The sequence below is a fragment of the Helianthus annuus genome, chromosome 15, assembly GCF_002127325.2.
Source record: "Helianthus annuus cultivar XRQ/B chromosome 15, HanXRQr2.0-SUNRISE, whole genome shotgun sequence".
Taxonomy (NCBI): Eukaryota; Viridiplantae; Streptophyta; class Magnoliopsida; order Asterales; family Asteraceae; genus Helianthus; species Helianthus annuus.
The window spans coordinates 165044528-165056644 of record NC_035447.2 but is presented as its reverse complement, the minus strand read 5'-3'; the positions used below and the strand labels follow the sequence as shown (position 1 = coordinate 165056644).

The window sequence follows — 12117 nt, the reverse complement described above, 5'->3', positions numbered from 1 at the left end:
TTCCAGAAATGAGATGAAAATCGAGCATCACGATCAGAAATGATATCCAAAGGAACTCCATGTCGTGAAACAATCTCATCAACATAAATCTTTGCAAGTTTATCAGCAGATAGATCCTCGCGAATCGGAAGAAAATGAGCTGACTTCGTTAATCGATCGATAACAACCCAAATAGCATCATGACCTTTAGATGTATGCGGTAATTTAGTGATGAGATCCATCGCAAGGCTCTCCCACTTCCAAACCGGTATCTCTGGTTGTACAAGCAAACCAGAAGGTCGTTGATGTTCAGCCTTGACTTTAAGACAAGTTAGGCATTTCGATACATACAAGGCAACATCTTTCTTCATACCAGGCCACCAGAACTTAGTACGAAGATCCTTGTACATCTTATCAGCACCAGGATGGATAGAATATCGAGACTTGTGAGATTCATCCATCACTAGGGCGCGAAGATCATCTTGTTTTGGGACCCACAAACGATCCTTGAAATAAAGCAAACCATCGCCTTTTGCTTCGAGTTTAAGCTCAAGCTGATGTGGTAATTCCATACCCATCAAATTTTGTGAGACATAAGATTGCTGAGCTTGAAGAAAACGAGTTTGAATATCAGATAGTGTTTGAACAGAATGAAGCTTGACTCGCTCTTTTTGACTAAGCGCATCTGCCACGACATTCGCCTTACCAGGATGGTAGCGAATCTCGCAATCATAATCATTCAAGAGTTCAACCCAACGTCGTTGCCTCATGTTCAGCTCTTTCTGATTAAGAATATGCTGGAGACTTTTGTGGTCTGTGAAAACCACACACTTCGTGCCATAGAGGTAATGTCTCCAGATTTTAAGTGCGAAAACCACAGCTCCTAACTCAAGATCATGAGTCGTATAGTTCTTCTCGTGGATTTTCAGCTGTCTAGATGCATATGCAATAACTTTACCTCGTTGCATAAGGACGCAACCAAGGCCTAAGTTGGATGCATCGCAATAGATAACGAAATCATCGTTTCCCTCGGGCAGAGATAGAACAGGAGCATTACATAACTTCCGCTTCAGTGTTTGGAACGCTTCTTTTTGTTTGGGTCCCCACTCAAAAGGCTTATTCTTCTGAGTCAAAGCAGTGAGTGGAACCGCAATTTTCGAGAAGTTAGAAATGAATCGACGATAATAACCAGCAAGACCAAGAAAAGATCGAATCTCTGTAGGTGTCGTTGGCGCACTCCAATCCTTAATAGCAATAATCTTGGATGGATCCACATGAATACCTTGCTTGTTGACTATATGACCCAGAAACTGAACTTCTTTAAGCCAGAATTCACACTTGGAGAATTTAGCGAAAAGCTGTTCCTTCTTAAGGAGTTCCAACGTTAAGCGAAGGTGTTGCTCGTGATCGGCTCGAGTCTTCGAATAAATGAGAATATCTTCGATGAACACAATAATGAACTTGTCTAAATAAGGTTTACAGACCCTATTCATTAAGTCCATAAAGATAGCTGGAGCATTTGTCAAGCCAAAAGGCATGACTGTGAACTCGTAATGCCCATATCTCGTGCGGAAAGCAGTTTTGGGAATATCTTCTTCGAAAACACGAAGTTGATGATACCCAGAACGCAGATCGATCTTAGAAAAACATGAAGCACCTTGCAGCTGGTCAAAGAGATCATCAATTCGAGGTAGGGGATATCGATTCTTGATGGTAAGCTTGTTAAGCTCACGATAATCGACACACATTCGAAAAGACCCATCTTTCTTTTTCACGAAGAGGACCGGAGCTCCCCAAGGTGTGACAACTCGAATTTCCAAGATTCATATTTCGCATTTATTGCACGTTCACTGTTTGTGTAGTTAATTATTTGCACAATTAGTTGCTATGGAATTGTATACGTTTTGATACAATGAAGTGTATTGTGTGATTGTGCATGGTTATGTGTTAATTGTGATAAATTTGTTAAATGCATAAACTTGGTGGTGAAACTGTGAAATTGTTGTGAGATGGTGTACTTGTGTAAAAGTTAATACTTGAGGATGTAGAGAGCAATTAGTGAAATCCTAGTGATACTTAACCCTAATCCCTTTTTCACTAATCATTTCACAAAAATCCAAGCACGTACTGTTATTCTCTGATTCTTCCCTGGCAATCATCATCATTCCATCAAGCACAAGTCTCCTACATCAATCATAATCTTGCAATCTAGTTAGAATCAATCCAAGGTAATTATTAATGATTTGTTGTTGTTCTTGATTCTTGATTATGTGTTCATGAAAACCCTAGTTCTTCACAAAATATTCTGTGATTTTGATTTGATTCTGGATTATTGTGATTATGATGAATGATTAGTTGTATGCCGATAAGATTGTTCACATAATGATTGTTGTAATCATCGATTGATTGCTGATTGATTAGGGTTTTTGATCGTACGAATATTGAAGTGTAACTGTTGGGATGCTGTGAATTGGCTTGGAAAAATCACGTATGTTGTTAGTCCGTGGATTAGGTCAGAGTTTCGTAACCATGAATAATTGTCTGAGTTTTATTATAACACATTGATGTCCGAGCTTTAATAACATTACGTAGTCTGAGTTTTATTATTGGACTTAGTCCGACTTTTAAACATGTAATTGTGTCCGAGTTTCATATATATAACATGATGTCCGACTTTTAGATGAGTATGATATCCGAGTATCAACCAAGCACTCTTGTCCGAATTTTTATAAACACAAACATCTTGTCCGAGTTTTTATAAGATGCAAAGAGGTCCGAGTTCTTTGGTTGAGGCATTGTCCGAGTTTTATGGCCTGTGTATTGGTCCGAGTTTTATGTAAAACTCACCCTAGTCCGACTTTTGAATATTAAGGGGTCCGAGTTTTACCCCTTACCCTTGTCCGACCTTTTTCATCTAGTAGGGGTCCGAGTTTTCTCATGCACAAGTGTAGTCCGAGTTTTAAACTCCCCCCCCCCACACTACTGTCCGAATTTTATGTGTAATGATAGTCCGACTTATGTATGCTTTGTACATGATGCCAGTTTTAATGTATGCACGCATGATCCGAACAATTGTTGTGTCTTGTAGCCCAGATTGTGGTAATGATGCATGATCAAGTTCTGTTAATTTCGTTAAGTGTGTAACCCTGATTTAAGTGGGTTGTGTTGTTCAAGTTTATTGATTCTGTACGTATGAATAAATAAATAAGGGTTCTGGGTTATGACAAACACCAGTATTTAAGCTTTCTGTATGCTTCTGTATATAATTGCATGCAACTGTTCATTTCTGCATATAACTGTATGATTCGATATATGATTGTATGAAGTTGAATGCAACTGTATGATCCTGCATGCGTGAACATTCTATGTGATATCATCATGTACACAATAAACACATAAAACACAGTTGCTTGAATATCAAGGATTTGTAAACCCTAATTTGATGCAAACACTTACATCGTATCATGTGCAACATATCCTAGGTCTTGTGTAACGGACTTAGACATTTGATAAACCCTAGAGCATAGCATACCGAGCAAACCAAGGTGAGTTCACACAGCCAAGCATGGGGTTCCCAGGGTGGGAATGGGATTGAATGATTTATTCTTACATACTTAGTTAATCGAACCTAATGATATGGTCCTCGGGAGAGGAAGAGTAAAGATAAGATACGGCTAGACTTGTATACCCATTTGAACTGATCTTCGCACACACGCCAGGGGTTGGCTGCGATATTATGACTAATCATTCGCACACATGCCTTGGGAAGGCCGCGAACTATAGATACTAAAACTTCGCAAGTAATGCCAGGGTGGCCGCGATACAAATATACATAGTCTAGGATATTTGGGAGTATTACCCCAAATCTTCGCATACATGCCGAGAGGCCCGCGATGGAAACTAATACGATACATGACTTAACGAACGAACAAAATGCTACTCATACTATTACCATTACTGAACTATACACTGTGAACTCGCTCAACTAGTTGTTGACTCTCTGCTGCATGCCTTGCAAGTCGTTAGATACATGGAGCTTGCACAGGGAGGAGCAGGTCGTTGTGGAGCATGGATCGTGGATGCCATGTTGAAACATTTAAACATTTGAACTTACGTTATACATTGGGTTTTCATACTTATGCTTCCGCTACACTTTGAAACTATAATTATGTTTTGAACACCTATCGTATTGAATGTTTGGTTTGCATTTATTTTACTTGATATTAATTACATGTTCAATATGATTGGTGGCTTGATCCTGGTCAGTCACGCTCCCAAGCGGTAGTACTCCGTGTGTGGATTTTGGGGGTGTGACACAAGGTGAAAAGCTCAGACGAATGAATCCTTTATCAGATAACTCTTGAAGCTGTTTCGATAACTCTTGCATCTCTGAAGGTGCAAGACGATAAGGTGCTTTCGCAATCGGGTTGGCATTGGGTACAAGGTCGATATGAAACTCAACTTGACGAACTGGAGGCAAACCAGGCAGTTCATCAGGAAACACCTCTGGATAATCCCGAACAATCTGAATATCCTGAATACTCTCGCGTTTGTCTTTCTCCTCGGTGACATGTGCTAGAAAAGCAACATATCCTTTTCTCAAATAACTCTGGGCCTTTGTGCACGACATAAGCTTCAATCCACCTGAAGGTTTCTCACCACGAACTTCCAAAATATCGCTAGAAGACAAAGGAATACGGACAATCTTATCGAAACAAACCACCTCAGCGTGGTGTTTGGTTAACCAATCCATTCCAACGATAATGTCGAAACTCCCAAGTTGCATCGGTGTGAGGTCAATAGGAAAAATATGGTTATCAAGGTTCAACTGACAATCACGAATAACAGAATCGAGAACAAGAGGTTTACCAGTAGCAACTTCGACAGACAAGGGTTTCCTCAATTTAGTTCTAGGTATCGCAAGCAAAGTCTCAAAACTTTTATCGGCACCAGAATCAAAAAGAATAGATGCGGGTCGATTGTTAATAAGAAACGTACCATTGACAACCTCGTTGTCAGCCCTCGCTTCGTTTGCATTCAAATTGTATGCTCGCCCTCGAGCAGGATTCACGTTGGCGTTGACGTTCGCATTCGGATTCGCATTAGCATTTGCCAGCCTCAGACAGTTGTTGCGGAAGTGGCCAAACTCTCCACAATTAAAACATGATCCTGGTGGGAATCTAGCAGCATTCCCTTGTGCCGGAGCTTGAACCTGGGCACACGTCGTGCATTGCCTACAAGCTTGTGCAACATGATGACCGTTGCAACGAGCACAATGAGGTGCGGTACCGGCATACGCCTTTTTCGCAGGAGGTTGAGCCAGTGTGTTCTGTTCAGTCTGTGTCGTAACAGCAAAGTTCTGTGCACCCTTTCGCTTCCTTGATTTCTTCGACGACTCACCTTCTTTACCTTTACCCTTCTTCTTGTCTTTCGCAGAATCAGACGATTTCTTCTTGTCACCCTTGCGAGTGAGTTTACCCTTCCTGACTTGGGATTCAGTCAGGGTAGCAGACAATTCGATTGCTTGACGAAGGGTAGTAGGTTTAACAGCGGTCACAATATCCAGCATAGAATCGGGTAGACCATCGATATATCTTTCGATTGCTTTGTCTGGTGGGGTAACCATGGTGGGACACAATAGATTGAGTTCCTCAAAGCGATCCGTGTACGCACGGTGCTCAGCCTCATCTTGTTTTAAATCGTCAAACTCTCGCTCCAAAGCTCGTATTTCATGACGGGGACAAAACTCTCTCATCATGAGAGCCCGAAGCTCATCCCATGTTTGTGCCAACGCCACTTCGGCACCCCTATCGCGCATAATACCATTCCACCAGTTAAGCGCTCGCTTCTCAAACACGCTTGAAGCAAATTCAACCTTGCGTGCATTCGGACACTGCACATGCCTGAATGTGTTCTCAATACTCTCGAACCACTGTAGGAGCGCAGTTGCCCCTTGCGACCCAGAAAACTTTAGAGGTTTAGCAGAATTGAAGTTCTTGAAATTACACTGCGCATTGTTGTTATTATTGTTATTGTTGTATATCTCATGAACTTGAGTTACAACACCGGGAAGCACAGCAGCCACTTGCTGAGAGACCAGGGCTGCGATTTCTTCAATGGTGAAAGACTGTGCTTCACGTCGTGGAGGCATCGTCTAACAAGGAAATATGAGAAACGAGTAAGGTTGATAATTAGGAAAAGCAAAAGATGTATCGACAAAACACAAGGAAGGCGATCTTTTGTTTGTTACCTCGAACAAACAAATGACACGCAGTGACTAATCAAAGTAAATGAATCAAAATAATGTATCGCGAAGACATGCTCGCCTATAAGTGATCACTCACCCCAAGAGTTCCCAGGTAAGAGTGACTGGTCCGATTATGTGGATTTGTACGAACACTCTAGCCTTAGACAAAAAACTCTACAGGCATTCACTCTTCCAGTTTGCACGTGTTCACATTATTTAAACCCAAACTTTGACGAGATTTTGAAAATTCAAAAGGCACTAAGCCAAATATGAATCAACTGGAAGGGTTCAAAACCATATAACAGAGGGTTCAAAACCTAGTAATCAATCATCCTAGAACGGATGAATAATTTTCGAAGCAGATTCGGATTTGTGTTCTCGTTGTGGTTATCACCTAAGGATAGGTGATGGTTTTGTTTTAAAAAAATCTAAACACAAGTAAACTTGTGTTAGGGTCCTAAAGTTTTTTTTTTTTTTTTTTGGGTAAAGGGTTACCCCGGTGATTCTATATATTCACAACCAAAAAAGAACAAGTGGTGTAGAAAGCCTACACCAGTTCAATCATGAGACATGCCCCATGAAAGTAAAGCCAGTAAAACAAAACCAAAAGAAACCGAACGCAACAACCGGACATAAACACCTAGACACTCATCTAGACAGAACCGAAACTACAAATAAACTAACTAATTAGCCTCCGTCATCTTTCGTTTCAGTTGCAACATCCCAATCCCCAAGCAGCTTCCGCACCCTAGCGTTGATCTTCAGCTTAGCTCCCATCAGCTTGTATCTCACAGTTTTCAGAATAGCATCCTTCACCATTTCAGGTGGACGTAATTGGTTTCTGAATAGTCTAGCATTCCGCTCTTGCCAAATCGTATACGCAGCAGCCGCAACTAGAAGCTTCGCGACATAAATCTCCACTTTCTTTGACCGAATGCGAGCACATAGCCACTCGGTGATATCCGCCCATCTCGAACACACAGCCTCCATACCCACTTTACCCCGAATCATATTCCAGACTTCGTCCGAAAATTTGCATTCAAAGAATAAATGCTGATGAGAATCAAAGTTCTCGTAGCACAATAGACAGCACATCATATTCATGTTTTTCCGCCTTGAGAAATCCCACTGCAGAATCTTGTCTTGAGTAAGGAGCTTTCTCTTCATAATCAGCCACATCATAAACGCGTGCCTAGGGATACATTGAGCAAACCAAACAATACCACTCCAATCAACCTCTGATTCTCTATGACGAACCGAGTGCCATACGGCTGACGAAGAGAAGTCCTGACATTCGTTCCCATCTTTCCATAGCAATCGGTCAGATTTTGACGGGTCTAAATGAAAGTGATCCAGCTGAATAAGAACAGGGAAAAGATCCCTCCATGCGACAGGCCAATTCCAAGTATCGTTAGAGAAAATATTGAAAACAGTGTCATCTAACCGAAAATCAGCATCCGTAATAGTCCTTGGTGACAGAAAATCACCAAGAGGGCCTAAATCACTCCAAAAATCAAACCAAGCTGATGTATCACGGCCATTACCCACATCGGACCAAACATATTTCCGAATAACATGCCTCAACTGAATGATTTTCCTCCATGACCAAGTAGAATTTGAAGTAGCTTTGCAAACCCAGAAATTCTTTCCTTTAAGCCGATAAGAGTGAACCCATTTGACCCAAAGAGAATCCCGCTTCATCACAATACTCCAAATATGAGACGCCATCAGGGCTTTATTCATATCCCCAATCCGTCTAATGCCTAAACCACCTTCATACTTAGGAGTACAAACCACTTTCCACGAAACTTTAGCTTTACCTCTATTGAACGACACATCTTGAGACCATAAGAAATTTCTCATTCTAGCTTCAAGCTCCTTAACAACCCGCACAGGAAGCAAAAACACAGAGGACCAATAAATATGCATTGAAGAGAGAACTGAGATAATCAGTTGAAGCCGCCCCGCAAACGATAACAATTTATTCTTCCAGTGCATAATACGTTTCTCTAATTTTTCCACGAGCACACGGCAATCACTGTACCTAAGCGTAGAGGAAATAAGAGGGACACCCAAATACTTGACCGGTAACGTACCTTCCACAAAAGGCATAATGTCCAGAATCTCCTGTTTAACATGATCTTTCACATTGCAAAAGAAGACCGTACTTTTCTGGTTGTTAGGCACTAGGCCCGACATCTTAGAAAATTTTGAAAGAGAGGTCATAATACAATTGGCCGAGTTCACTTCCCCTCTAGCAAAAAGGAACAGATCATCCGCAAAGCAAAGATTTATAATCTGCTGTTTTTCACATCTGTTATGATATTTGAAGGAGGAATCTATCCGAACAGAGTGCTGAAGAATACCCGTCAACACCTCCATGACAAGAGTGAAAAGATAAGGAGAGATAGGATCCCCTTGCCTTAACCCCCGTTTACCTCTGAAAAACCCATGAACCATTCCGTTAACACAAACCGAAAATGAGGTAGAGGAAACACACATCATGATCCACCTCACCATATTATCGTTAAACCCAAACCCACGAAGCACACTTTTCAGAAACCTCCAGTCCACCGTGTCGTACGCCTTCTGAATATCAACCTTAAACGCACATCTTGGAGGCCCCACATTTCGATGATAGTTGTGCATTAACTCTTGCGTTAATAAGATGTTGTCCGAAATTTTCTTGCCCGGGACAAATGCCGATTGATTAATGCTAACAATCTCATTCAAACCTCCCTTTATCCTATCAGCAATTATCTTGCTGATACACTTGTATAGAACGTTACAACAAGCAATCGGGCGAAAATCAGTAACAACCATAGGCGTTGGCACTTTAGGAATAAGAACTATAAGCGTATGATTCAGCTCCCGAAGCAAATTACCAGTATCAAAAAAATCTTTAATGGCATTAACAATATCATTACCAATTAGCGGCCAAGCATTCTTGAAAAACGCAGCCGTAAAACCATCCGGACCCGGAGCTTTATCATTGCCAATGGAGAACATCGCCTTTTTAACTTCCTCCTCCGTAACCGGCCGTAGGGTCCTAAAGTTATAGTCTAGGTCAAAGCATTACTAATAACCTAATTCCCTATAACCATTGGCTCTGATACCAACTTTCTTCTGTCACACCCCGACCACGTAGGACAACAAACCGTGGCGGAAACGTCGGGGAGTGTTGCAACAGAAGCTATTGTTTCACAACCATGGATACAAAAGTGTTTCGTTTTATTGATAATATTAAACATTGAATTGTCTTAACATAGAATAAACAAGTTTTACATCGTCTATCACTATTATTATGTCACTAAGGCCTCGTCCAGATCCTATGTGACGCATGCATCCTAGTAGTCATTCAAGCATCAACACCTGAAACTTATGTAAAAACTTAGTCAGCAAAGAAATGCTGGCGAGTACATAGGTTTTATAGGAGTGTCGAATTCATGGCTAGTTTAAGTGTTGCAATACTTTATTAAAAACTTTGTTTTGAACAGAGTATAATATTGCAACTTAATTAACCAACTCAAATCAAGCGGGTTATAGTTTATAAAACCTCGTAGCCATGATTCTTAACCCAAAAACATTTGCTTTAGAAAACCAACTTGTAAAACATCTTGTAAAAACTCGTTAAAAACTCGAATAGTTTATATCTCTTAGAAAAACATCGTTGTGTGACATCGTTTCAAAATCGTTTACCCAAGTGAACTAAATAATGCCACGATATGTAATATGATGAAAACACTTATATATAAGAAGTACCAACGGCGTATCTACCATGTTTTCACCACATTACCCCCGTCTTGTTATCTAAACACTTAGGGGCTGTTTGGTAGCCTCTTAATGACCATTCAGATGCTACCTCTTAATGGTTTAAAACCTCTGAATGAATAAGAGGTAACCTCAAGTCTGAATGGTTAAGAGGTAACCTCTGAATGGTAAATCATCACATGTCACATTCTTCTACCTTCTCATTGGTAAAATTTTTAATAGTTCTATTAAGAGATAGCCTCTTAATGACCATTAAGAGGCTATCAAACAGCCCCTTAACCAAAAACCAATCGTTTATCGAAATCTTTAACATCGTTTCCAAATCGTTCCCAAATCGTTTACTCGTTCCCAAATCGTTTCCAATCGTTCCCAATCGTTTACTCGTTTCCAAATCGTTTAAATCGTCATCGTTTTAATTGTGAAAACTTATATATGGTCGTCTCGTTAACAACATTCAAACCTTTGTGACTCGTCCATCGTTCAACTCGTTCTCGTATTAACAAACAACCAAAGGGTAAGTTAACAAACATCAGATTCAGTCGCTACCCACAACCCCCACACATAACCATGGGTGTAGTAAAGTAACGGGATTTGTCAGATCCTATGGTACCATAACCTAACACTGGTTGGCTTGATCAGTGCTAATGAATGTCTTTTTTTTTTTGGGTAAAGGGTTACCCCGGTGATTCTATTAAAATGCAACCGCAATTAAGTACAAGTAGTGAGGATATGTTCCACACTAGTTCATATACAGGACATGCCCCATATATGTAAATCAAAACAAAAACCAAAGACCAATAACACCCCATAACCTAGTCTACTATACATCATGACACGACATCTAGTAGACAAACTAATGCAAAAACACAAAACAAACCCTCAACCACCATCATCAAAAATAAAATAGCCACAAAACAGCAGCCCCTTCAGACGAAACACAGCTAGCCTATCCATTCGAGAACTTGGTCGAAGAGGTGCTTGCCCCTGCTGTCGAGGAGAAAGGATGAGTACCCGATGTCATTAATGCACTAGTTTCATTGTAGACTTCTTCAACTTCCTCCTCATCCGATTCCTGCTGGTCAAGTTGACCTTCACCATTTTTACCCACATTCTTACCCCTATCCGATAGAACATCAAACGGATTGTGCGTTTTGACACTAGATGGCGGACCTGAGGTGGTAGCCCCACCATGCGGCTTGGATCCAATCGGCCGATATTCAAATTTCTGCTTCTGCTTATTAACAGGAAACCCTGATTTCCTAGCCGCTTTTTTGCGCTCCACATCCGTAAAACCCTCTTTGTCTACAACCGGCTGCTTAACTTGCTTCCGGGTATTGCTACCCTCTTGTTTGTTCTGACCAGTGATCGGCCCCTTAGGAGCCCTCCTAGGCTGTCTCGGGCAAGAATCATCAGAATGACCAAACACCTTACAATGTGCACACCTAAGAGGACTCCATTCATATTCTACGGACAAAATCATTTTACTAAATCCTTCCCCCTCCAACTCTGGAACTGCAATAACTAACTCCTCCTTAAACCCATTTTCAGCTGAAATTTCTACTAACGCTCTCGCGTAGCTACTCCTTCCCCAATTATCTGTGCACATAGAAGAAGTGTACGTGTCCAACATCTTAGGCTCACCAATAGCCGTAGCAATCATACTCAATCCATCCTCCGTATACGCAGCAATCGGAACATCATGGATTTTAACCCACACTTGCAACTTCTTTACCTCCTTCTTTTCTAACTTAGAAGTAGGAGACCAAATATGCAAAAACATAGGCTGAGATCGGATAATCCAAGGACCTTCTTTAAGAACATTCAACATACCAGCTTCATCAGCAAACTTAAAGAAAAAGAACCCATTAGCATTCATCATTGCTTTCTGTAATCCAAACCTCTTCCACTGATTCTTCACAAAATAGTCCACAACCGGATATGCAACTCTGTCCCCTAGGAAGTAACCATACAGCATGGCGAACACGTCCCTCCTTGTAACCCTAGAATTTTCTTCTTGATCTTTGTATAACAGTCTGACTATTGAGGAGTGGGAATTCTCATCTTCAATTCGAACTAGTTAGCAAAGGGATTGAGTTAATTTTTAGGGTTTTGTTTTTTGT

The 12117-nt window shown here is 40.9% G+C and overlaps 1 protein-coding gene across 1 annotated transcript; it reads right to left on the bottom strand.

Annotated features, from left to right (window-relative positions):
- Nucleotides 1-6913: 6913 nt before the first annotated feature.
- On the bottom strand, nucleotides 6914-11972 carry LOC110914533. Its single transcript, XM_022159322.1, has 2 exons — nucleotides 11087-11972; nucleotides 6914-9288 (listed from the first exon to the last, which is right to left on the bottom strand). Exons 1-2 carry the CDS (start codon nucleotides 11970-11972, stop codon nucleotides 6914-6916), a joined length of 3261 nt encoding a protein of 1086 aa, XP_022015014.1.
- Nucleotides 11973-12117: the final 145 nt, after the last annotated feature.

Coding starts and splice junctions, on each gene's coding strand:
- LOC110914533 (XM_022159322.1), bottom strand. CDS start 11,972: ATGCTGTATGGTTACTTCCTAGGGGACAGAGTTGCATATCCGGTTGTG. Junction 9,289..11,086: donor TGTGGGTAAAAATGGTGAAG/GTCAACTTGACC, acceptor GCTTTGACCTAG/ACTATAACTTTAGGACCCTA.